This window comes from Sciurus carolinensis, chromosome 5 (assembly GCF_902686445.1).
Source record: "Sciurus carolinensis chromosome 5, mSciCar1.2, whole genome shotgun sequence".
Lineage (NCBI taxonomy): Eukaryota > Metazoa > Chordata > Mammalia > Rodentia > Sciuridae > Sciurus > Sciurus carolinensis.
The window spans coordinates 73273211-73298990 of NC_062217.1; the positions used below are offsets into that span (position 1 = coordinate 73273211).

A 25780-nucleotide genomic window follows, 5' to 3' on the forward strand; every position below is an offset into this window, starting at 1 on the left:
AGTAAGGGCCAGGTAGTAAATATGTTAGGCTTTGCAGGCTATGTTATTTTTGCCATAGCTACTCAGATCTGTTGTTGGAGAGCAACAGTGTCTATAGCAAGGATGAAAAGAAGTGAATGTGACTGTGTTCCAATAACTTTATTTACAAAAACAGATGAGAGGATGGATTTGCCTAGCTGGCTGTAGTTTGTCCATCCAAGTGTAAATGATATGGGAATGTACCTTTTATAGGCCTAAAGCTTTGACCCTTTGAAGGATGTTTCTGAAAAGTTCGGTGGTTTTTTTTTTTTTTTTTTTTTTTTTTTTTTTACTAGTCTCTAAATCCTTAGGAATATGGTGAGGTTGTTTTGCACCCTTTGTTTACTCAGGTAGGTTCTTAGTCTGTTACTGAAATTGGGATGGAGAGGAGTAGGTAGTGGAATAAAGTATAAAACTCCCTGTGAGAATGGCAAAGTCACATTTTTTGTCTGGTGAAATCCTCTTCGTTCTGTCTGAGTGGTCTCCTCATTGAAGCCATTGTTATTCACCTTGTGTAAAAGCACCATTTTTACCCCTTTCATAATACTCTCACCCTCCATTGTGTTTTAGTTTCTGTCCATAATAGTTCGCATTGTTTGATATTCCAAATATTTTGCATATTTATTTCCTACCTCTTTCCTTCTCCCTGAATGTGAGCCTCATGAGGGCAGAGAGATTTTTGTCTATTTTGTTCATTGCTGTATCTTTCCATTCTTGACTTATGATACCACTCAGTAAGTATTTGATAAGAATGAATGACTGAATGTTCCTTGCTAAAGATCTTGCCTATGTTATTTTATTCTTTTTTTTATGTTTGTTTTCTTACTCTGAGTCTTGGATTCTTTAAGGTGGTGGTGGTGGTTGCTTTTTGCATTCTTTTCTAGTTTAAGATACATTGCTTAGTCTCCCCTACCCCATAATGTCCCCATCAGTTGTTCAGTAAGTAATACAAGAAGCCATAATGCAGTAGCCCTGGCTTAGTACTACCTACATTAACTATTAAGTTGTGGGTACTGCTTTCATTTTCATTTGTTTTATATTGATTACATAGTGTTTATATTCTTTTTGTTTCTTCCTTAGTATCTTACATTTTAAAACATTGTCTAATTATGTATTGATAATATATTATTTTAGAATTTTATATGTATTCTATATATGTAGTCTTGAAGTGAGTTTAAATAACTATGGAATACTTTCTGCTGATATTTATTAAATTTATATTTATTGACAAGCTCATGGTAATTAAGGCTAGTCTACCTACCATGTTGTTGTAAATCATCATTAAGTCTGTGTTTTCAGGTTATGTTGTTATGGTTTCTTTGAAAAGTTTGATCACTAGGTGGAATTAAGGTGTGGGTAAAATTCTCGTTAAAGACATGCCAAATGCAAGTTGGGAAATGCTGCACTAGGTTTAAGATTTACTATCAGATTATTTCAAGGTTTTGACTTGCTTGCTTCTAAGATTTGTTTGAACATGAGCAATTTAATGCTTTAAAAGTTCAGGAATGTGCTGTGTTTTAAAAGTTTGTCTATGATGTTTCTCCAGAATTACCCACAACATTGTATGAAGAAATTGAGCTGTTTGAATAGAGGCTTTGAGAGTAATGAAATACACTGGAGTTTATTGTGTAAAAGAATCTTTTAATGTAGTGGGGCTAACCTCTTTACTGATTTTTTTGGGGGGGGTCTTAAGAAATGTAGGCTGTGAGATATGAGAATGAAGAAATTCAGTCATGACAGTTTTTGTAGAACCATCTAATCTCCTCACCTCAGGAGAGCTTTCATCTATATCTGATTACTTTTCGTGTGATTTCCTCCAAAAGGGGAGGAGTCTCAAAGTTATACTTATATTGCATCACACACTTCAGCCATGTTTTGAACAGTAGTCCTCCTGTTCTTTGCTGTCTCTAACCACCACCCCAAACCTTGCCCACTTTTGCCTTCTGGTTTTTGAACATAATATTCCCCTTTTCTCTTTACCTCCTTCCTCTAGGAATTAATGTCTATTCTTTATCAATATTTATGTTTAGGTGTTATTTTCTCCAGGAAACCTCATCTAACCCTCTGTATCTCCCCTGCCATTTCCCACTCTTCATTTCCAGGTTTTGTGTATACTTTTAAAACACTGCATTTGTATTTATTGTAGCTTTTACTTCATGTTGTGTATTTTCCCACTGGCCTGTAAACTTACTAGGAAGTAGAACATAGATCTGTTCTACTGTTGGGTTGTTTCTGACTTCTTTGTTATAGGTGCAAAATAAACACTTATTGAAGAAATAAATGAATTCCTATTCTGAATGATTGCAAATGTTTGGAGATATGGATATATTATCATATTTATAAAGTGATATTTAGTTTTATAGATTCTGTCCTGGAAAAATAATGTATTGTGTAACCACATAGTATTGATATTCTTGATGTCTGTAATTAGGTATGTAATTTGCTTTTAGAATATTGCTAATATAACTTTTAGATGAATTCTGGTGTTTTTGTGTAATCCCTCCAGTAGTTTGCATTTGCAAGATAGTAACCATAGATTATTTGGACAACCATGAAAAGGAAAAAAAAAGTTTCTATATACTGTGGAAGTAGAAAAGTCTTTAGTTGATCATTTTCTTCAGTCTTCTCATTTTATAGAAGACTATCTAAGGGAGATCCTGTTCAAGGTTATGCAACAAAGCTTGGAGGACAAATTTTAATACTTGTAAACATATCAACGGAGTTAAAATACATCAAAGATCCTGAGAAATGGAACTTCATTATAGTTAGCTTTCTTTTATTTATGGTAATGCCAGACATGGGGATGGTGGAATACCTTTAAGAGGCTGTTTGTCACCTACCAACCAAGTGAACCCAACTGTTGTACAGAACTCACAACCCAGTAATCTTTCAGGGGGCTGGATTCTGCTAGTAGGCAAGTTTTCTTTAACCCTCATATGTTAAATATGTCAAATAGAATATGTGCACCATTTAAAAAGTTCAAGTACCAAAGAGATGAGAAACAGCAATCTTCTTTTCCACCATTTGTCCTTCATGTCTTTCTCTTTAAAAGAAAACCTTTAACTGTTAGCTACGTTAATTATTCAACTTTGTATTTTTAATATGCATATTTAGCTACTTGCTGATTTATTAATTTTACTTGACTTTCTTACATACCCTACTTTCTCTAGCAGTTCCTTTTCTCTATAGCCCCACCTCTTATGTTTAACTCTTGATTCCTCATTTAAAAGCATTGTGGGACTGGGGCTGTGACTGAGTGGTAGAGTGCCTGCCTAGCACATGTAAGGCACTGGGTTTAATCCTCAACGGTGCCCCATAAAAATAAATAAAAATAAAATAAAGATATTGTGTCCATGTACAACTAAAAAAAATTAAAGCAAAAAAAAAAAAAAACCAACATTGTGACTTTGGGCCAATTGTCAAATGCTACATTTTTCTCATCTATAAATTAAGGACAGTACAGGTACCTATCTCATAGAATTACTGTGAAGATGTACATTATCTAGAAACGTGTTTAATTTGCCCTTTTCCCCAGATTTTCCCTTCTGCTTTAATTTTTCTGTGAATGAAAAATGTACTTAGTATGATTTTTTTTCTTTTTTGCTCTTAAGTTTGAGACTTGTTTTAATGCTTCATATATCCATCTTGGTGATATACTGTGTGCACATAAGAATGTATAATTTTCATTACTTGATTTTATTCATAATTGAATGAACAAATTTTTTATGATAGATTTTTTTCAGCCTAAAAACTTCCTTTTAACATTTCATAAAGTGCAGATCATCTGATAATCAAGTCTTATAGCTTTCCTTTATCTGAAAATGTCTTTATTTTGCCTTTATTCCTGAAGTAAATAGGTAAAAATATATTTTTGATTATGGAATTCTTGACTCACTCTTTCAGCTCTAAAAGGTATTCTTCCATTTTCTCTGTTCTGCTATGGTTCCTTATTTGAATTATCTTTTTTTTTGTATACAATGTATTATTTTTCTCAGGCTACTTCCAGTAACTTTTCTTCATCTTGATTTTCTAGTAGTTTTATTATGATGTGTTCAGGTGTAGTTTTCTTTGAATTATTCTATTTTGGTCTGACCCTAATTGAATTTGTAAATTTTCATTAATTAGAGAAATTATATCCATTATTTCTTCAAAAGTTTTTCTTGTTCCAGTCTCTCATTTCCTTCAAGCATCACATTTCACTTTTCTCTTTTAAAAACATTTTAAGGGTTTAAAGTTCCTATAGCTTTTTTTTTTTTTTTTTTTTAAATAATTTTCTTTACAGTGGTAAAATCTGTCAGCTTTAATTCACTCCTCTTCTTTGTGCTGTTGATTCTACCTAGTGAATTTTTTTGTTTTATTTTTCATTTTAAAATTTTTGACTTATTTTTTATGTTTTCCACTTATCACAGTGAAATTCCTTGTCTTTTCATTTATTCCAAGGTAATTTTGCTTTACTTCCTAGACATAATTACAATAGCTGCTTCATGTTTGGTAACTATAGCTTGAGTCATCTTGGGGTTGGCATCTACTGATTGCACGTTCCTTGAAGAATGACTTATATTTACCAGTATTGGTAGTAATTTTGGATTTTATCCTGGATCTTCTGAATTTTTTAATATTTTTTTTTGGAGAATGTTAATATTTTTGTTTTAGCAGGCAGTGAACAGCAGAGATTCAGATTATAAGCATTTTCAAATATGGTTCAAATTTTAGCTCAGTTACTTAGATCTTCATTAATCTCTTTGACTCCTACACATGGCATGGTTTGAGGGTTAATAGGAATCAAAGGAATCAAAAGGAGGGAAGGAGGGGGAGACGTATATCTGGTATAGGTTGCTTCTCAGAGTTTTAAGTTCCCTCTACATCCCAGAATGTTTTCTTTAATGTTTGGGATGCCTAGGTAGTTGTTTATTTTTATATTTTGTCCTGAGCTTATAGTTGCAAAAAGTAGTAAACCTCCAGTGGGAGGTTTGGCCTTGGGTGGTCACTGCCATGCTGGAACTAGAGTCAACTGCAGATTTTTGAGATTTCTTATTTTTCCTATTCCCTGTATTTAACTTTCTTCCAAGTATTTTTGTTTTCTTTATATGTTAGAGGTTTTCTTTCTTTTCTTACTTTATGTTTTCCTTTCCCCTTCTTCCAGAGTTTTCTTTAAATTTGGGATTCTTTCTGTTCCTATTTATATCCTATGAACTGTATTTGCAGCTAGCCTTTTCGCCAGGGACTTCCCAAATGTCAGTGTCTGCCATTTCATTTAGGAAGTTGTAGTCATCTTCAAGTAGAGCCTGATTTAGAGACAACAGAACCTGAGTTTGAATCTTGACTCTGCCTCTGACTAGGTGTGGCAATTCAGTTCTGTTATGTTTGTTTCGTCATCTATGAAAAGGAGAGGATATCCACTTCAGAGGATAGTTGTTAAAAAGATGAATATGTAAGGTGCCTTCGTTTTAATTTTTAAGCTATTGTTTCCTGAGCATTCACTGCATCAGGCATTGTATTTTGTAATCCTCACAACACTGTAAGAAAATAGTCTTCATTTTATAGATAGATGATAACAATGAGACTGGGCAACATAGTAAGAGCCTGACTCAAAAAAAGAGACCTCAGACACTTCACCAAAAAAGACATACAGATGACCAACAAGCACGTGAACAGATGCTCAACATCATTTTGAAATGCAGGTTATATCAACAGTGAGTTACTACCACACACCTAATAGGGTGGCCCAAATCCAGAATACTTGACAACAAGAAGTACTGATAAGTATGTGGATCAACATGTACCTTTGTTCATTGTTGACTGGAACACAAAATTATACAGCTGTATTTGAAGATAGTTTGGTGGTTTCTTATAAAATTAAACATATTCTTTTTTTTAAGTTGTAGATGGACACAGAGCTTTCATTTTATTCATTTTTTAAAATGTTGTTCTGAGAATAAAACCCAGTGCCTCACATGTGGTAGGCAAGCACTCTACCACTGAGTTATAACCCCGTCCTTAACGTACAATCTAGTAGTCACACAAAACCATGCACATATATGCTTACAGTAATTGTCAAAACTGAAGCAACCAAGATATCCTTCAGTAGGTGAATGGATTAAATAAACTATGATACATTCATATAATGGAATATTATTCAGAACTAGAAATGAGCTATTTAGACCTTAAAAGACATAGAGGAAATATGCATATTGCTAAGTAACCAAAGCCAGTTTTACGAATCTATATACTTTATATTTTCAAGTATATGGCATTCTGGAAAAGCAAACTATAGAGAGTAAAAAGATAACTGTTTGCCAGGTGTTAGTGGGAGGAGAGGGACAAGGAATGTATAGGTGGAAAATAGAGAATTTTTAGGGCAGTGAATATGCTCTGTGTGATATTCTCAGAATGTATAGATGTAATTATATATTTGTCAAGAAGCCAGGAGTGAACCCTAATGTACACTATGGACTTTGGATAATAATGGTATGTCATTATGAGTTCATCAGTTGTAACATGTACTATCTTGGGTGGGGGATGTTGTTAATGGGAGAGGATTTGCCTATGTGGGGCAGGGGTTATATTGAATTTCTCTGTACTTTAGACTGACACTTATTGTGAATCCAGATCTCTAAAAAAGAAAAAAAATCTTAATGATATGATGAATCAGTATAGGGGTACATGATTACTAACAGCAGGAGACACAGAGCAAGTGATAGTGTGTGTATGCATGTGTGTTTGCTTTTGATATTCTGAAGTTATTCAGTTTCTATATTTAGATTTATCAACCAACCGTTGAGAGTTTTTGCTTTGGCATATAACATTTTGATGATCAACCCTTTAACTGTTGTCTTTAACCCTTTAACTGTGGTGACCTGGCACTTACTGCTTCCTGAATGGATCATCAACAACAACATGTTTTAGTAATTGATGTTACTGTATTTAGTTTTGATTGAGGATTTTGTTTTTAGTGTCTTTGGGTTTGTAGGAGGAAAAAAATAAAATGTTCTATGAAGGAAGTTGGTGTTTCAGGTCTGGTCCTAACTCTCTGCTTTATCTATGATAAAATATGCTAACATTTATTTTTTTCATTCTACTTGCTGCAGCCCTGGTATCATACAGAACAGTATTGCCTCAGAGCCCCTACTTATTAGAAGTTACAAGTTTTAGGGGTTGATGAGATGGGATTTGTACCTATTTCCGGTAACCAGTGTTATACCTGGAACATATTAGACATTTAATAAGTGTTGGTTGAATGACCAATTGATGACTAATTGATAGAATGAGAATGCATGAATCATGGCAAGAAAATGAGTCTCAGAGAGGTAAGTAACACAATCAAGGTTTTCCAGCTAGTAGGTGGTAGACCTGTATCTTAAATTTAAATCTGGCACCAAATCATATTCTTCTCTAGTTTATTATTTTAGCTACTTCCTGATGTTAAAGAACATAAATTCAAATAAGACAGTACATTCATTTTTAAAGTGACAAATGAATGCTGATATGGTAACTTACAATGTTACATGTGGTTATTTGCTTTAAACCCATGTGAATGTAATTAAACGTAACCAGTTACACATGAGTTAGCTTCACTCAAGTCTCTTTGTATCAAAGTTGTTATCCACTCTTCAGGTTCAGCTAAGAATCTTAAAAGTTATCAGAGGAAAACAAGGACCCCTCTACAAAAGAAACAATGAATGGTCAAAGGTAGGAGGAAAACCAGAAGGGAATAGTACTCTGGAAGCTAAAAACAAAAACAAAAAAAAAAAAAAAACTTGATTAAAAGTATAGTGAAGTGTTTTGGTTATATTGAAGATTTTAGCTATGTGGAGGGCTGAATATGGGCATTTGAATTGAACGATTAGAAGTTCATCACTCTTAGCAAGAGATGTTTGAGTGAAAGCCAGATGGTAATGGATTGGGGAGGAAATGAGCATTGGAAGTGCAGAGAATGAAATTGAATAGATAATTTTTTTTTTCTTCCTTTAGGATGTTTGTCACTGAAAGAAGGGAGAGATAGAAATAGTTCAAAAAGCAGGAGAAAAGTATTTTTAGCGAGGGGCAGATTTTTTAAAAGTATGGTGTGAATAAAATATATATGTGGGTAGAGAGAAAGAAGTAAGTCAGTGTTGAAAAGGAGGAAGAGGTATACTTTAAAGAAAACTTCCTTTGGGAAGCAGGATCTTCTCTGTATATTTGTCTGGCATTTTGAGTGAAGAGTATAAGTTAGGATGGGTGCCATCAGGCTAAGTTTAGAGCTGTGGGAGAGAAATTGAAGGAAATTTTGCTTGAAAGCATATTTTCGTCTGTGAAGTAGGAAGCAAAGATTTTGACTGCAGGTTCCCTGATGGGAAAGTGGGTAAAGGAGAATGGTGGATTTGAGGCATTTCGGTTGGTGAGGGCTAATTGTGAGAACACTACTGGGCTTGGAAACTAAGTTCCTTGTGGTACCAAATCAGTTGTATGGTTTTTCACCCTCCACCAGAAGGCAGCAGGCAGACTTATTCCAGATGATTGGGGCTTGGTGGAGTAGCTGCAACTGAGGTAAGAGGACTAGGGAATTGGTGGTGCTGGTAAGTGTCATGCTAGTTTTTCATTTTATTATCCAGACTACATAGGATAGATGTTGTGTTAGTCACCTTTTCATTGCTGTGACCAAAATGCCCACCAAGAACAACTTAGAGGAGAAAAATATTTTGTTTGGGCTCGTGGTTTCATAGCTTTTAGTACATAGTTGCTAAATCCATTGCTCTGGGCCTGAGTCAAGGTAGAAAATTATGGGGGAAGGATGTGATGTAGGAAAGCTCTCAGTTTTTGGTAGTCAGGGAACACAGAGAAAGGAGTCAGGGTGACAAGATATAATCCCTAGGGGCACACCCTTAATGACCTACCTTACTCCAGCCAGTGTACCTGTCTCTGGTGGCCCCCAGTTGTCTATTTAATTAGGATGGACCAATCAGGTTCCAGCTCTTAAAATCCATTTAATTCACCTCCTACATTAACACAGGAGTTTTGGGGTTGGGTTGGGGGTGGGCACCTCATATCCAAACTATAGCAGAAGGTAAAATCAGGTGCTAGTGAATGAGAGTCACAAAGAATAGACTTGGTAGAAGTAAAGGAGTGAGAAAACTAGTTTTAAGGCTAGAAGGTTATGATCAGAAATCAAGATGTATCAATTTATTGTTTTTGAGAAGAAGCACTTCTAAATGATGACCAGGCCAGGGAATCTGCCAGGGGAGTAGAGAACTGTGGTCAGCTCCAGATCCATTACTTCTTGTTTTACAGGTGAGGTATTAAGATGGTTTGGCTTTCTGGCACTAAAGTAGGATTTAAAGTCAAGGGAATGACATTGAGGTGGGAGCTGGCTTGTAGGTCTTTTTTTTCTAGGAGTGATTTGTACTGTTGTAAATATTACTTGTGAAGAACAGGGTAAAAAGGGCCTGGCAAACTGTATGAACAGTGTGAACTTGAAGATAAGCTTTTGATCTGTAATTGACAATATTTAAGAAAAATTTCTTTGTTCTTGTTCTGTTGTGGAAGCGGAGTTGTGGGTATGGGAGGATCCACATTCCTATTTGAAAGGGCTTCCAGGGATGTAGAACCATTCAGGGAATGCAGGATTTCCATTAAATGTGGAGAGATTATTTTGTGAGGTGGCTGAGTGAGTAGAGGAGTTAGTGATTATATAACAGGGTTTCTAGAGACAGATTAGAAATTGGTAGGGACTTGTTTTAACTTAATGTATTTGTTTTCATGCAACATATTAATATTTCTTTTTTCTTTACCGTTTAAAAAACTTTATTTAAAAATAATTTTAGACTTAACAAAATGTGTGGTAAAAACACTTGAGAGTTCCTGTGTACCATTCACCCAGTTTCCCCATTTTGCCACATTTGCTTTGTGATATTCTTTTTATCTATATGTATGCATACGTATTTTTTCCTGAAGCACTTGAAAGTAAATGGTAGAACTGTCTCTTTGCATTTAAAAGTTTCTTTATACATTTTCTAAAACAAAATATTCTTTTACATAAATATAGTGTAATTTTTAAAATGCTTAACATTAACAGTGATCTATAAACATTTCATCAATTTTTATTCTGTATGGAGGGAAAAAGTATGTATTTTTGAATTGGGATCAAATCTGTGGTTAGGCATTAGGCTTCGTTGATTCTCTTAGTCTCTTTTCCTTTGGAACAGTTTTATAGTATACCTCACAAATGTCTTTTTTGTTTTTTTTTTAAATACATTCACCCTTTAGTTGTAGAGTTTATTGTTTATTCTTGCCTGCAATAGTTATAACTGTAGGGGTTGTCAAGTGGTTATTTTTCTAATTCCGTTATCGTTTTGGATCTTCATTAATTAGATTTCTGTAAGGAAGAACTTCCCTCACTCTCAGTTTATTTATTCATTTGTACTCTGAATGAATCTGCAGATTCATGTTTCATTATGTGTTTATTTTGAGGGTCAGATCATCCCAAATTTGGCCTGTAGGAACCTCTTTTATCTGTTTTTTTTGTCCCTTAATATGTTCCTTTTTTTTTTGGCAATTTGTTACCATATAGCATTTAGATAATGTGAAAGTATCTGACTTATACAGTTTAGTTTGGATTGAAGAAGCACTGTTTATAAACATACACATAGGGCAACAATGCAAGAAAATTAACATCCTAGTTACTGCTGCTGTGCTTGTGCTTAAAGAACATTCTCAGAGTTGTTTGTATCAAGTTGAGTCTTATCAGCTGGGTTGTTGAATAAAGTTAGAACATCGATGGCATGCTGTGTACAATGTTAGTACATTATATTTAAAATTGGAGTTTTAAGAAATGGATAGCATTATAATACTCAGGACACAAAATGCCTTTTTAGGTTTATGTAGACAAATATCTAATATGGTTATGTTGAAAGGGCACCACAAGGAACAATCTTGTTTTAGGCAGGAAAGAGACAAAAAAAATTATGAATTCTTTTGTCCTTTAAACTGAGTTTCTTTAGAAAATCATCACATTAAAATGGATATAAGCTGCTATTACATTACATATTAGTACTGTTAAATGATTGATGGGAATAATAAACATCATATCTGGGTTATGTACTTGACTTTCTTTGGTTGTGAAGGTGATGTGACAATGACAGGCTATTGAATAGATGTAATCTGTGATGATTTTGTTTAGAACCATTTGAGCAATTTTATAAATGTGAATTTTCTTGTAACCTAAGGGTTTATTTGCTTTTTATTTTTATTTCTTTTCTCATAGTGTTGGGTATTGAACCTACTACGGCTTTGCTCATGCTAATCAAGTGTTCTATCCCTAACTTACATCCCACCCACAAATGAAGATTTTCTAACTTATGGAAATTTATTTCTTTAAGCTCAAATAAAAATCTGTTTAACATGTCACATTCTGTCTTATACTGAAAAACAAAAAGGAATAAAATAATATCCCTTACTTTATTCCTATTCTAGAATACTTGGGAAAATACAAAATAGTTTTTTAAAAAACAAGACAAAAACTTGCAAGCAACAATGTTACATATTTTGTCTATTAACAGTCATTTTGAAACTCTTAACATTTTCTTATTTAAAATTGGAATAGTGTATGATTCACATCCCCCAAAACTTTTTTCCTTCTTTTACAACATATCATGAGCATTTCCTTATGTTGTTAAATATTCTTTCAAAGCAGTATTTAAAATACTGCATGATATTCCATTATATTAACAGTGTTTATTTTGAACGAATCGATTTTTTCTAGTTATCTGTTGTAACATTATGAACAGCTTTATAAAGAAATCTTGTTTTAAATTTCTGATTAGTTTCATACGTATGGTGTTACAATTAGCCTGAAGTGTGTGAAGGTTTTAAAATAACCTTTTTATTTTTATAGATGTGATATATTATTTAGTTTTTAAAATGCTAGTAGTGTAAGTACAAAGAAACAAGCAGTCTAGAAACCCAAATCTTCTTAACCAGAAATAACCTGTGATCACATCTAATGAATAGCATCTCATTCATGCTTATGTATAGATAGAAGTAATTTTATAAGAATGGGATAATGCTATTTATGCTGTTATTAAAAATAAAAACAAGAAGTATGATTTTGTTTGAATTTAACAGCAAGGGCAGAATCCTTAAAGAACTACTGAACTCTAGGTAAAGTGTTTTTTTAAAATTTTTATTTATTTTTTTAACCACAGAGCTCTTAAATGATGTAAAATTTCACTAAAATTAAGACATGAGTATAAAAATTAGTAAGAAATTACATTTTTTAAAAAACTGCATGTTTAAATTTTAAATGTTAGAGATCAACTGTCTGCCATGAAAGATGAAGTGTTACTAATATTTTCTCTCATCTTTTATTTCCTCAATTGTAATTTTTATGCTGTTTATATTTTTACCTTTCAAGGTACATAATATTTACTTTCTTTACCAGAAGTTAGTCTTCAGTCTATATGTAGCCTTGGTTCTATAGTTACTCCTGGCTTTTCTGTTTCTGTGCTTTTTATTTTGATTGATTTTTTTTTTATTTTACTTACTTTGGTTTTGTCCTGGAGTAGTTTTATTTCAAGGAAACATGGGTGGTATGTGTTCCTTGACTTCTTTCATGTTTGGAAGTCTCTCTTTTGACTAGCTATGGAAGAAAACTTGACTGACTCAATTTTTTTTTAAATTCAAAATGTTATCATTTTGTTGTTTGCTTCAGATCTTGAACTTAAAGTCTTCCTTTCCACGCTTTTTCCACTTCTCCTTGACATACGAAGTTGATATTTATCCTATTGTGAATGTTTTTCTTCTTTACTTTTACTGATTATATTTGTATCTTTATAAATCTATACTTTAGTTTTAGATTTTGTAATAAAATATATTTGTTACAGTATTTTGCTATTTTCTAATTTTTGAATTGGCTTATTCACTTAGCATGTTAAGATTTAGCTATATGATGATTAATACAGATATAATTCAATAGTTTAAATTGTTGACTTGTTTTATAAGTCATAGAATAAAATTTTTTTCATTACCCTGAGCATTCTTTATGTTTCTCTTTTTTAAAAACATTTTTTAGTTGTCAGTGAACCTTTATTTAATTAATTTATTCATATGTGGTGCTGAGGATTGAACCCAGGGCCTCACACATGCCAGGCAAGCACTCTACCACTGAGCCACGGTCCCAGCCCCTTTATGTTTCTCTTTATGCCCATACGTGAGAGTTTTCTAGTGCTAACGTCTATAAGTAGAATTATTTGATCTGCATTACCTGGAGTTGACAAATTGCTCTTCAAGGAGATAGAATTAATTTTTATTCTTACTAACAATAGTTCAAGTCCATCCTTTCAAATATATTTTATTTCTTTAATTGCTAGGAACATTTAAGTTTTATACCTTCTGTGATGTTATTTCATGTGTTTTTCTAATGAAATTTTTTTCTCAAGTTTTTTTTACTAACTTACATTAAAAAATTGCCCCTTTTATGACCTATTTCAAGTTCTTGTCCTTACATTTTTTATTATTGCACTTTTTTTTGGTATGAGTAAAAGTCCTGTGTGAACATTTTTTGGGGGGTGGGGAAGGGTACTGGAGATTGAACTCAGGGGCACTCAATTACCAAACCACATCCCTAGGCCTATTTTGTATTTTATTTAAAGACAGGGTCTCACAGAGTTGCTTAGTGCCTCACTTTTGCTGAGGCTGGCTTTGAACTTGAGATCCTCCTGTCTCAGCCTCGTAAGCCACTGGGATTACAGGTGTGCACCACTGTGCCTGCCTTGTGTGAACATTTCTAATTTTATTGTACCGTGTAAGTCACTGATGTTTCCTCCATCAGTGTGTGAAGAGTTGCCAGGCAGCTTATCCCTAATTCAGGGACCTTATCACCTACTCTGTTTTTTGTGATGGGAGAGTGTGAACACCTTGTAATTTTTTTTTTTTTTTTTTTTTTTTGACTGCTTACTGTTGACTGTCTTTTCTAATTGTGAGAAGCATGGTCATCTCTGGTTATTCTAGAGTCTTGGGTGAGGTGGTGTTGGAGTTTATATTCTTGTTTAATGGGATACTTATTCAGTGATCTGTGGTTTTTGGTAAACAGTTTTAATTTAGTAAATTTGAGGTGTAGATACTTGCTTATTAAATTATGGTGACTGCCCTCGCAACAGTAAAATGATTAAATATTTCAAGTTTCTATTGTGTGTAAGTACTATGGGAATCATATCTGTGAAGCATGATACGTGATCTTGAGATGTTGAGTGCATATGACATTTGTTACTTGAGTCAGTTCACCTGTTGGTAAGAGAAAAACTCCAGTAGGCTTAGAAGACTGCATTTAATGTGAAGTCGTGCCTTAACTTCTGCAACAAGTTTTAGGGGTTACCAAGATGAACAAAACATACTTTCTAAATTTTCAAAAGTTTGTAATCTAATTGGGAATACAGAAACATCCTCAAACTAGGGTCCCTCACTCCCAGGGCATTATGAAGTAGCACATACTTGCAACTGGGTGTTTCCTGGAAGAAAGAGATTGTAAAACTTCCTAGCTCATGTTTTCTGTTTTGTTCTTAGATAGTTTTGCTCTCTTTTTTTTTTTAAACTTCTTGAAGGTTCAGATTCTGATTGCTGAAAGAGTGCTTATTTCAAATTCATTGATATCTATTTTTATATTTTTTACTGTGCTTTAAAGTTTGAGATCCCAATCCTTAATTATGAAGCATACTCTTCAGGCCATTTTAATTTTTAAACTTTACCATTTACCACATTTGCTGTCTTATTTTTAGTACATGCAAATCAGAAACCCCTGGAAAATCTGTCAAAATGTTCTTCTTTAATCTGATTAAGGGAAGAGGAAAGGAATAAGACTTTTTATTCAAAGTGCAGTTATCATTATGTTATCAATGTCTCTATTAAAAGAATACCAGTATGTTGGCTTGTTAAAATCAGCATTGGAATATTTTGAAAATTCAGGATTTAAATTCAAATATGATCATTTAAGATTTCTTCTGCTTTTAAAAAATGGAACTTCTTCGTCTGGGCCAAAATTTTGGTCCTCAAGCCATTAGGGGAGGATATATTAAACATAAGAATTACCTTATATCATTTCTAATTAAGCATAATTCTGTGGAAGGCAAGCTTGATTTGGAAATCAGTTATGTTAATTTATAGAAATACTGAAAAGTGCCTTGGTGTGTTCCCTTAGCTATATTGAGGAAGGGGTACCTCATTACTCTTCCACTTTTACTACTTTTCTTATCCTGTTAACAGAGTTTTGGGTATCCTCTAATTGCATCATCCTAGAAGCCTGTCTTTGACTTATGTATCCTTCTCAGTTGGAGACCCATGCAGGTAGGTGGGAGTCAGTTGCTGTGCCAAAGGAATATCCTCATTGATGCAAATAGTCAGGTCCTGGAGTGGGGTCTCATCCAAATTTCCAGCAATTTAAAGTTGTCTGTCTTCTGGCACTACTCCTGTTGGCCTCCTCCACATATTTTCTCGAAGGCTAGTAATCCAACAATCTACCTCACACCAATTTAGCATGAAAAGACCATAATACATGGCATAAATATCTGTATATTTCATCATGGGAAGATGTTCAGCCATATTTTTTTGATTTTCTGCCAATGTATGTGTTAAATATAAGATATTTTAAAGGATTGCTTTTTAAAAATCTGGTCACTAATTTGGGTTTGTGTCTTTCTGCAGTACAATATTGTATTTCATCAATGTAAGCAGCTTTTTGAGAAGTACTTATTAGTGACTAGGCTGCAGTTTTTTTTTTTCATTTATAAGAAAGAATTTTATTAGCTGTATGTTGTAATCGATCAACCTATTTAGCATAGCTCTTTAATACTCTTAAAATTAAAAGTCTTTGCTCCATTTTCGTGAATTCTTCTTTTTATTTTTTTTCCCTTCCCCACCACCCCTCCCACCCCTCTTTTCCCTCTATACAGTCCTTCCTTCCTCCATTCTTACCACCCTCCTTTATCCCTAACCCTAAACCAAACCCTAACCCTAACACTAACCCCTCCCACCCCCCCATTATATGCCCTCATCCGCTTATCAGCGAGATCATTCGTCCTTTAGTTTTTTGAGATTGGCTTATCTCACTTAGCATGATATTCTCCAATTTCATCCATTTGCCTGCAAATGCCATAATTTTATCATTCTTCATGGTGGAGTAATATTCCATTGTATATTATGCCACAGTTTCTTTATCCATTCATCAACTGAAGGGCATCTAGGTTGGTTCCACAATCTGGATATGGTGAATTGAGCAGCAATGAACATTGATGTGGCTGGATCTCTGTAGTATGCTGATTTTAAGTCCTTTGAATATAGGCCAAGGAGTGGGATAGCTGGGTCAAATGGTGGTTCCATTCCAAACTTTCTGAGGAATCTCCATACTGCTTTTCAGAGTGGCTGCACTAATTTGCAACCCCACCAGCAAAGTATGAGTGTACCTTTCCCCCCACATCCTCGCCAACACCTATTGTTGCTTGTGTTCTTGATAATCGCCATTCTAATTGGGGTGAGATGGAATCTTAGGGTAGTTTTGATTTGCATTTCCTTATTACTAGAGATGTTGAACATTTTTTCATATACCTGTTGATTGCTTGTACATCTTCTGTGAAGTGTCTGTTCATTTCCTTAGCCCATTTGTCGATTGAATTATTTGCATTCTTGGGGCTGCAGTTTTAATCAGTTGGGGTAGGTATGTAATTACATCCCTGAAATACTCTTTCATTTAAATTCCTGGAAAAGTGATGATGACTATAATTTGTAATAAAAAGTCTTATTCCTTTCCTCTTCCCTTAGTCAAATTAAATAAGAACATTTTGATAGATTCTCCAGGGGTTTCTGATTTGCATGCACCAAAAATAAGCCAACAAATGAGGTAGATGGTGAGAGAGAAATGAGAGAGAGAGAGATGAGTGCGCCTGTGTTAATGCAGAAATGATTGGATTGTGAGAGCTGTAACCTAATTAGTAAATCCTAGTTTGAATGGGCTAACTGGGTGGTAACTGTGGGCAGGCTAGGTGTGTCTGAAGGAGATGGGTCACTGGGAGTGTGCCTTGGAAGGTTTGGTCTGCCTTGTGGCTCCTTTCCCCGCCTCCCCCCATTTCCTTTCTTTCCCCACTCTTTAAAGAGTAGGAGATCAGCAAGCTGTAATCTGTGTTAAGATCATATTCAGATTTGTAAGGACATTTTTTTCTTACCTGAGATCTCAGTAAGCTATTTTGTAGTTTGTTGATATTTTATAACATTTTAAGAAGCATATGTCATTTAATTAAAAGACTGAACACAACTAATGAGTATACCATATAGAGCACATTGTATTCAAGAAGGAAATCTTAGGATCTAGGATACTTAAGTTGCAGTAATTCTTTTGAAAGTAGAAATTTATATTACATTTTTACACCACCTGTGTTGTTTCTTTGTTCCTTGGAGGTCTTTGAGATGTAAATGTTCTTCAGCTCCCTCCCTTTTTCCTAACTAGCTGTGAGAATCATCAAAGGATTTGAATTAGAAAGTTTATTTTCTCTCATGGCTTTCTATTTTATGATTATTTGTGACAGGCAACCTATGTTGCATTTTCTTTTAATTTTAACCAAAGCTGAATCAGAGTACTTGGGGGGGGGGTTACTTTTATTTTTAGGGTTTAACAACACCAATATAACCTCTACTTTTGTAGAGCTATTACTTTAACTGGGAAAACAGAGTTTAAATGAATGATTACATAAATAAAATGCTATTGTGTTAAGTGCTCCAAAGAACAGAATTAAGGTTATAATCAAATAATCCTGTTCATAAAAGTTTTCATGAGAATTTGATTTTAAGATGAGATTTGAACAATATGTAGAATTAACTAGGCACTGAGAGAAGTAACAGAATTGAATGTAAATCCAGAGCCCTTTTTTGTGATTAATTGATATCTTCGTGAAAAATGTATTAATGAATATCTGTGTACATGTCTGAACTCAGAAAAGACTATTCTGGCAATATAAATTTGATTTTCTATTCTTTAATCACTTAATCCTCCCATTAATATAATAATCCCTTCTATTTCTTAAGAAAAAGAATGAGAATTGAACCCAGAGCCATGTACATACTAGGCAGGTATTCTGTCTCTGTGTTACATCCCCAGGTCAAGAAGATATCATTTCTAATTTACATTTAGGTATATGTTTTGTTTGGTTATAATTCCAGACTGTATTATTTTCAACAAAAAAGCCTGCATAAGTGTAAACCTAAGGATATCAGCATCATATTTTATGTTGGGGAATACACACAGTATATATCTTAACATTTTGTTTCTGAGACATGCCAGGCCAGAAAGTAAAGGTCTCATTTTATTGCATTTTGATTTTATTAAAAATTTAAAAGTTTATGTTAATTTACATTTACGGTGAAAAATCTCACCATCTATAGCTATTTCTTGTGTATCCTAGAAATTTTGATTATTCACATATATTATGTAAAAATCTTTATTTTTTATACAATTGCACTGTATATACCCTTCTATAGCTGTTTTCATTTGACATAACATGAATAGACAGCAGCAGTTTTAAGATGAAACCAAAACTTCTATTTTTTTTTTTTAAGACAACTTAGTTGTATCTTGCTAAAAATATCTGATGACCCTTGGTTTTAAGCAGGCTTGTTCAAATGATGAAGCACCTGGAGCTCATAGTGCTCTTTTGTAGAGCACCATGAAATGCTAAATTTTTTTTATACCAACAAAAAATATTTTTACTAGCAGAAAATATGCCTGTATTGTGAAATGTAAAATCACACCAAGAATAAAAGTTGAGAATTAGGCATGATTTATTAACTTGCAGTTTTTCATTGCTATTCATTGGCTGTTTACACATTTGTTTCCTAATTGTTCATATTTTTGCTTTGTCAAATGCTAACTCTCACCATCTGTAAAAGTGTCTAGAGATAGCAAAGGTTTAATGGGAAAAATATTTGAAAAACTAAATTTGAGATAATTCTGCTTAACGTGCTTAATGAGAGTGAGCGTATGAGAAAAACTGGTATAATTCAGTTGTATTGGTTGGAAATCTAGCTCCATTTGCTGAGCAGCATGGTTAAGTAGGACTCTTTCTTCTGAGCTGTTGGTTCAGAACATTTGGGCTGTCTGTAGAGATCTCTTAGCACCTGTGCTTAATACCTAGGAGCACAGATGGGTAGCTGTCTCCTCAGTTAACCTAGATGAATAACTTGATTCTGCTATTTGATTTTATTATAACTTCAGTCTTTTTCTTGTTTAAATCAGGTGTCAAATAAGGCAAGATAGAATGACAGAAATTACTATAAGTTTTTATTAGTGACAGTATACTAAGAGTTTGGAGGAACCTTTGGCATCTACTCTGTAATATCTCACTTGAAGATTGACATTTCATTATATGTATTGATCATTTATCAAATTTAAACATTTTTGAGAACAAAAGTGGGTGGGTAAATTGGGTGGGTCTCTGGAACCACCAGTATAAAGTAAAAGTGTCCTGGGGAAAACAGGTTACCCTAGTTATACCACAGCCTCGTCATGTCCTCTAAACTCTACTTGAAAAGATTTGTTGTCCCACAAGAAGACCAGTGCTGTGGGTAGCTCTAATAATAAAAAATGTTTTTTTTAATTGAACCAAAATTTATCTCAACTACTAACTCTTATTTTCAGTTCTGCGCTCTGATAATAAGTGTAGTCATAATATTGTAGTATACAAAATATATCAGCTACCTTTTTTCAACTTTAAGGTAATTTTTTTTCTTTAACAAAATCTGACTGTTTTCCTCCTATAGTAATAAACTATGCTCAAATTAAAAGAAAAGAAACAAGAAGACAAATAGGGTGGGGGAAGCTGTACTGCTGCTGTCGAACTCACATGGATATGATGCTGGACACTGCTCATCAGGCAGCACTTCATAGCATATCTACTCATTCTCATCTTAATTCTGTTAGAAAACATAAAGAGAGGTCCCTCACTTCACAAAAGCAAACCTTCCGGTTACTACATTTTACTATCATACAATAGAATGGAAAGTTATACTGTAAGAGACATGTCAGTTAGAAGCAACAATAGTTATACACTGAAGGCTGGCCATCTCATTAAAATTCATCATAATGCTTAAACAGTTTTTTTGTCATTAAAAACCACTATTTTGCTGACAGCTTGGGAGACTGAGACAGGAGGATCTCAAGTTCAAAGCCAGTCTCAGCAAAAGCAAGGGGCTAAGCAACTCAGTGAGACCGTATCTTTAAATAATATACAAAATAGGGCTGAGGATGTGGCAGTGGTCAAGTGCCGCTGAGTTCAATCCATGGTACTCTAAACAAAACAAAACAAAACAAAACAAAACAAAACAAAAAAAACGCTGTTTTAGTCTCTATAGAGACTAGCTATAATTTTAAGGCAATTTTATCCTTTAGACAAAAACAAACCAAAAAACATGGTTCATTCAGTGTGCAGCTTTTCACCACTCTAGTCACTATATTAAAAGACAAATTTTAGTTTTCATGTGCTACACTGTTTTGCCCATGTTTTCTTCAGGAGATTTGTAGTAGAAAGAGATGGATTAATAGCTGGTTCATGTTGGTCCTCCCCTTTTCCCTGTCTCTGTTTTGCTGTTAGGTTATTGTTAAAGAATGTAAGATAGAATCATTGAACAGAACAGTTAAGGGAAAACTTTCCCAAATAGCTTTACCTAATTTGGGAGACATGTAATTTGATTGAAACACTTGTATGGATTTATTTAAAATGCCTCCATAGTAGGTTAATTTATAGAAGCAATTTCATTACTTGTAAAGATATCAAAGGTACAATGTTGCATTTGTAATGTTGAAAGTTACATGCTACGTGGGTAGAGTTTGTTGACTGAGTCACTGGTTTTACTCTTCATGCATAGTAAATGTTTATTGCATATCATAATCTTATAAAAATAAAATAGTTGGTGGTAAGTAGGCTATTTTAAATAAATTAGGGTAGGTTTTACAGGTTCCAAAGCTTTATTTTAGAGGTCATATGTAGAAGAACCAGTAATTACTCTTTAATTGGAGTAAACTTGAACAGATTTTAAAAATGAATTGGGCATGGGGGGGTAACACATTCATGTATTATATTTGATGTGATGAGAAGTATATCTTGTGAGGAACCAGAGGAGAGCTATTTTGTTGTAGATTTTTTTTCTTTTAGTAAAGCTCATTGTATTTCATTTGCAGTTTTAATAGGAATGTGGAAAGTGATTTTTCTCTTTTTTACATCTTGACTACTTAGTTGTTGAATTGATACTGCCAAGTAAATATCTACATTTGTTTGTTTTACCTTACTCAACTGACATGTTTTCTCTTAGAAGAATAATCAGTTAAAGATGACTAGCTAAACAGAATTACTTTATATTAGGTAGAGGGAAGCGAAGGGAGGAGAAGGCATAAGGGGATAGGAATGATAGTAGAGTGAAACAGACATTACCTCATGTACATATGTGACTGCATGACTGATGCGATCCTACCATGTGTACAATCAGAAAAATGAGAGATTACACCCCATTTATGTATGTTCTATCAAAATGTGTAAATGCATTCTACTGTCATGTACAAAAAATTAGAATAAATAAAAAATTTCTACAAAATGACTAGCTGAAGAGTTCTGGGTTGCATGCAATGGGAAGGCACAGTGCTGCTACCCTAGAAAGTAGTCGTTTTGTTTTATAATTCACTGGAAAAGTGCTACAAGTAAATGTAAAGCTCATAAAAATTTATGTTATGATTATTTGAACTAAGAATTCAGTTTCTGAGAATTGATATATTATTCAAACCTTGGTGCTGATGTTTATGGCGTTATCTTAGTTAACTTAAATTTTAGGTATGTTTATGATAGTTCCATTAAAAGTTATAATGCATTTATTAACTTGCAAAAATGTTTTTCCTAGTGTGATCCTTACTAAGACATATGGAAGAAGCATTTTAGTAAATTGACCTTTGTGTGTGTGTGTGTGTGTCTGTGTGTCTGTGTGTCTGTGTGTGTAATTTTTTTTGGCAAATTAGTGATTACTTATTGGACTGACAGTAAAGTATTTCACAATTTCTATTATGAATTCATGTCATAAGGTATACTAAGTAAAAGGGAAGAAGGAAGAGACTAGTATTTATTTAATGTCTTCTGTGTAAGTTATTATGCCAGTTGCTTTCTAAATATTATTTTATATCCTTATGAGGATTTGGCTGTATTTAGAACTTATAGTTAAATGCTGAGGTACACAGAAGACACATCACTAAAGATACTGAAAAGGAAGATCAAGAATTTGCTTGCTGTTCTATCTAAAACCCCAAATCCATGTTTTACTGCATCATAACATTCAAATTTGTATGTATACTCGCTCTATGACAAAATCTCTTTGGAACATTGTTTTTTAACATGAATTTCTTAAATAAATGGAAATTGAATAATAATGAAAATCTATAGTTTACTTTCAAACTGAGGTTCTAGTTTAAAAGCATCTTAATCTATTTTAATAAGGCCTCTTTTTTAGATTTATTTAAGGATCAATTATAGTGTCTCCCCAATGAATTAACTTTTATGTTATTGAAGCCTTTGCTCAAAATTGTATTAATTTGCCTACGTTAGGTGTTACTGACTCCTAAAGAATGATCTTTTTGGAGATTACCATAAATGAAGGAAAAGGTCTGTGGGCACAATGTTTGGGTTTGATTTCTGACTTTACCCTTCCTAGATAGTGTGATGTTTGGAAGTTACTTTTAAGTCTCTGTACTTACAAGGTTAGTTGGTTGGTGTTTGTTTTTAGTTTTAACTGAGGATAATAATAGTATCTGATAGATTGGTTGTGAAGATTAAATGAGTTAAATGATTAAACATCTCAATATGTTATTCTTACAAAATTTTTTCAATTTTGATGAAAAAATTTTTTTTAGAATTCTGTACTCACTGACTCATTTTACTTTATAGTAATTTTTCTATTTTTAGGAAAACTAATTTAGAGTAGTTCACATTTTTAGAATGTTTTATACATTGTCATTTTGTTTTATAATTCAGTTTCCATTTTCAGTTATTCTAGATTCAAGTACAGTAGAGATGATATTGTGGCTATGCTACTAGGATTTTTTATTTCCATTGCAGTACATATATTGTGATTGATACATGGTAGACAATATCTACTATAGGATTACATGAATTTAAATATATTTTGAATCTTAAAACTTTTCTTTATAAATTCACAACTATTTTGTACCTCATTTTTGTTGTAAAGAAACTATAAAAATTCTGAATTTCTTAAGAAGTGACTGATTAGGTAACTGATAGGTCTTTAAAATTTTTGTTCATCTTTTAAAATGCTAAAAGGTGATCATTTGCCATAAATTAAAAATTAAATTTAAGAAAAATAATAAACAGCATTACTTTAGTTTCATTTTCCTTTTCCTTTGTTCTTTTAGCTTCATAATGAAGAGGATAATTCAGAATCATCTGCTATAGAGCAGCCATCCACTTCCAACCCAAACCCACAGATTGTGCAGACTGCTCCTCCAGCACCAGCACTTGAAACTGATTCTTCTCCTCCCCCTTATAGTAGTATAACTGTGGAAGTACCTACAACTTCAGGTATGAAACAGCTAGTAATGTTTTTACTTGTTCTTTTTTTTTCCCCCCTCCTTGTACTGGAAACTGAACCACCCAGGGACACTTCACTACTAAGCTGTATCCCTAACCCATAATTTTAAATTTTGAGACAAGGTCTTGCTAAGTTGCTCAGGCTGGCATTGGACTTGTGAACCTCATGTTTCAGCCTCCTGAGTAGCTGGTATTACCTTTCCTTTTTTTTGACAGTATGGTTTTGTGTAATTAAATGGGCTTTTAAACATATATATGCACATATTCATATTCATACATATACATGCATATATAAATATACAAATGTAAACATACATATACACATGTATAATACATACACATGCGTATATGAATATACAAATATATATACACATGTGTCTGTATATATGTACAGAATATATATATATATATATGTACTCATGAAACAAAGTTGTAGTGATGATGAGAGTGGGTAAGAATGTGGTATATCTTATCAGAGGTAAAAGGTGTACATAGTGTTAATTCCATACATGTGGTAATAATTCTTGAATACAAGACAGTGATTCCTGCTTTACTACTGTTTATCTTCTCTGTTCAGGTCATTCTAGAGAAAAAATATCAGTTTTTTCTCTGGCCACAGTTTACATATTTTCAGCAGTGCTAAATTAGTCATTATGACTTGTATACGACTGTGATTTTGTATACTATTTGATTTATATGATTGTATGATTTTTGTATGCTATTGTAACTTCTCTAGTCTGATAACATCTAAATAAAATCAAAATTACTGCTCTAAATATGATATATATTCTTTATGAAACATGTATTTTAAAAATCAGTTACTGAAAAATATTTTAATAGAAAATACCCTTCACTAGAATGTTTTGTCATCCTTATTTCTTATTCTTTATTACCATTTACTTCTCTTGAATTCATGTCTGCGTTCTCTGGTTACCATTTTTTCATTTGCAGTGTATAAAAAGATGCAATATATATATATATTTTTTTTCCTCTCCTTTTTTTTAGGACCCAGGATTTTGTCCATCAAATTCATTTACTTTTTTTATTCAGTTACTGAAAATAATCTTGTCCATGAAGGTGTTCTCACAAATTAATAAATGTACATTCCTTTTATTTGTATATAATGTTTTGATCTGTATGCCAGTTTCATATACTTTAAAAAAAATTTTTTTTTTTTTTTTTTTTGTTGATGCTGGGACCTTGTGCTTGTGAGGCAAGCACTGTACCACTGAGCTGTACCACCAGCTTCTTGTGCATAGTTTTCATTTTCACCAACTTTATTTGTCTTTGAATTTAGCAAGTGGTTTGTTGCTTGTTAAAATTTATTATGTGCTAATTTTTTTTAAAATTTCAGATTTCTAGAATATAGTGCTAGAATAAGAAATCTATAATACTTGATTAAATTAAAGTAATAATCAAAAAGAACGATAAACTCAGTTTGGGTCTAGGGATATAGCACATTGTTTGAGGTCCTGGATTTGATTCCCAGCATCACAAGAGTTAAATAGAAATCACTTTGATGATAACCTTGAAGAAAGAAAATTAGTTGTTTTCTTGATGATGTCCATGTCAGAATAATGGAAGATACTAATTTTAAGAGTAAAATCTTGATCTCTTGGTTGTGGCTATCATTACCGACACTGCTGTGTAACAAATGACACCTAATTTCCTGGAATAAAATACCAATCATTCATTGTTACTCATTTTCATGGTTCTGGAGATATACTGGGATCTACTATGTTATTCTCTTCTATGGGCTCATGTGATTTTCATCTGACAGTGACTGGGGTTGGAGTCATTGCAAAGGCTCCCTTTTTTCATGTGTGTGGGACTTGGGTTAGGACCCCAGCTGAGGCTGTTGGCCAGAACATCCATATTTGGCCTCCTGTGACATAGGCTTTCTCACTGAATAATGGCTGGGTTTTAAGAACAAGAATTCTGAGAGAAAACTGGGTAGAAACTCTGGATCCTATAAGGAGATTGCCTTGAAAGTTGGTGTCACTTCTACCATATTTGTTTTGTAGGAAATGAGTCCTTGAGTTTAGTCTTTCTTCAAGGAAGAGAAATTAGTCTGTATATGAGAACAGTTTCATAGAACTTGTAAACTAATTTTTAAAACTAGCATGACTGCACACTTCCTCTTACTTCCTTCACCAAACCTTTTCTTTTTG

General features: G+C 33.3%; 1 protein-coding gene across 2 annotated transcripts in view; it reads left to right on the forward strand.

Annotated features, from left to right (window-relative positions):
* Ndfip2 (Nedd4 family interacting protein 2) overlaps window positions 1-25780 on the forward strand; it is a 59729-nt gene that overhangs the window by 9739 nt on the left and 24210 nt on the right. For both annotated transcript variants that reach the window (XM_047552898.1, XM_047552899.1), the window contains exon 2: window positions 23435-23600. In XM_047552898.1, coding sequence (XP_047408854.1) covers window positions 23435-23600 — 166 coding nt within the window. The remainder of the gene's footprint in view (window positions 1-23434; window positions 23601-25780) is intronic.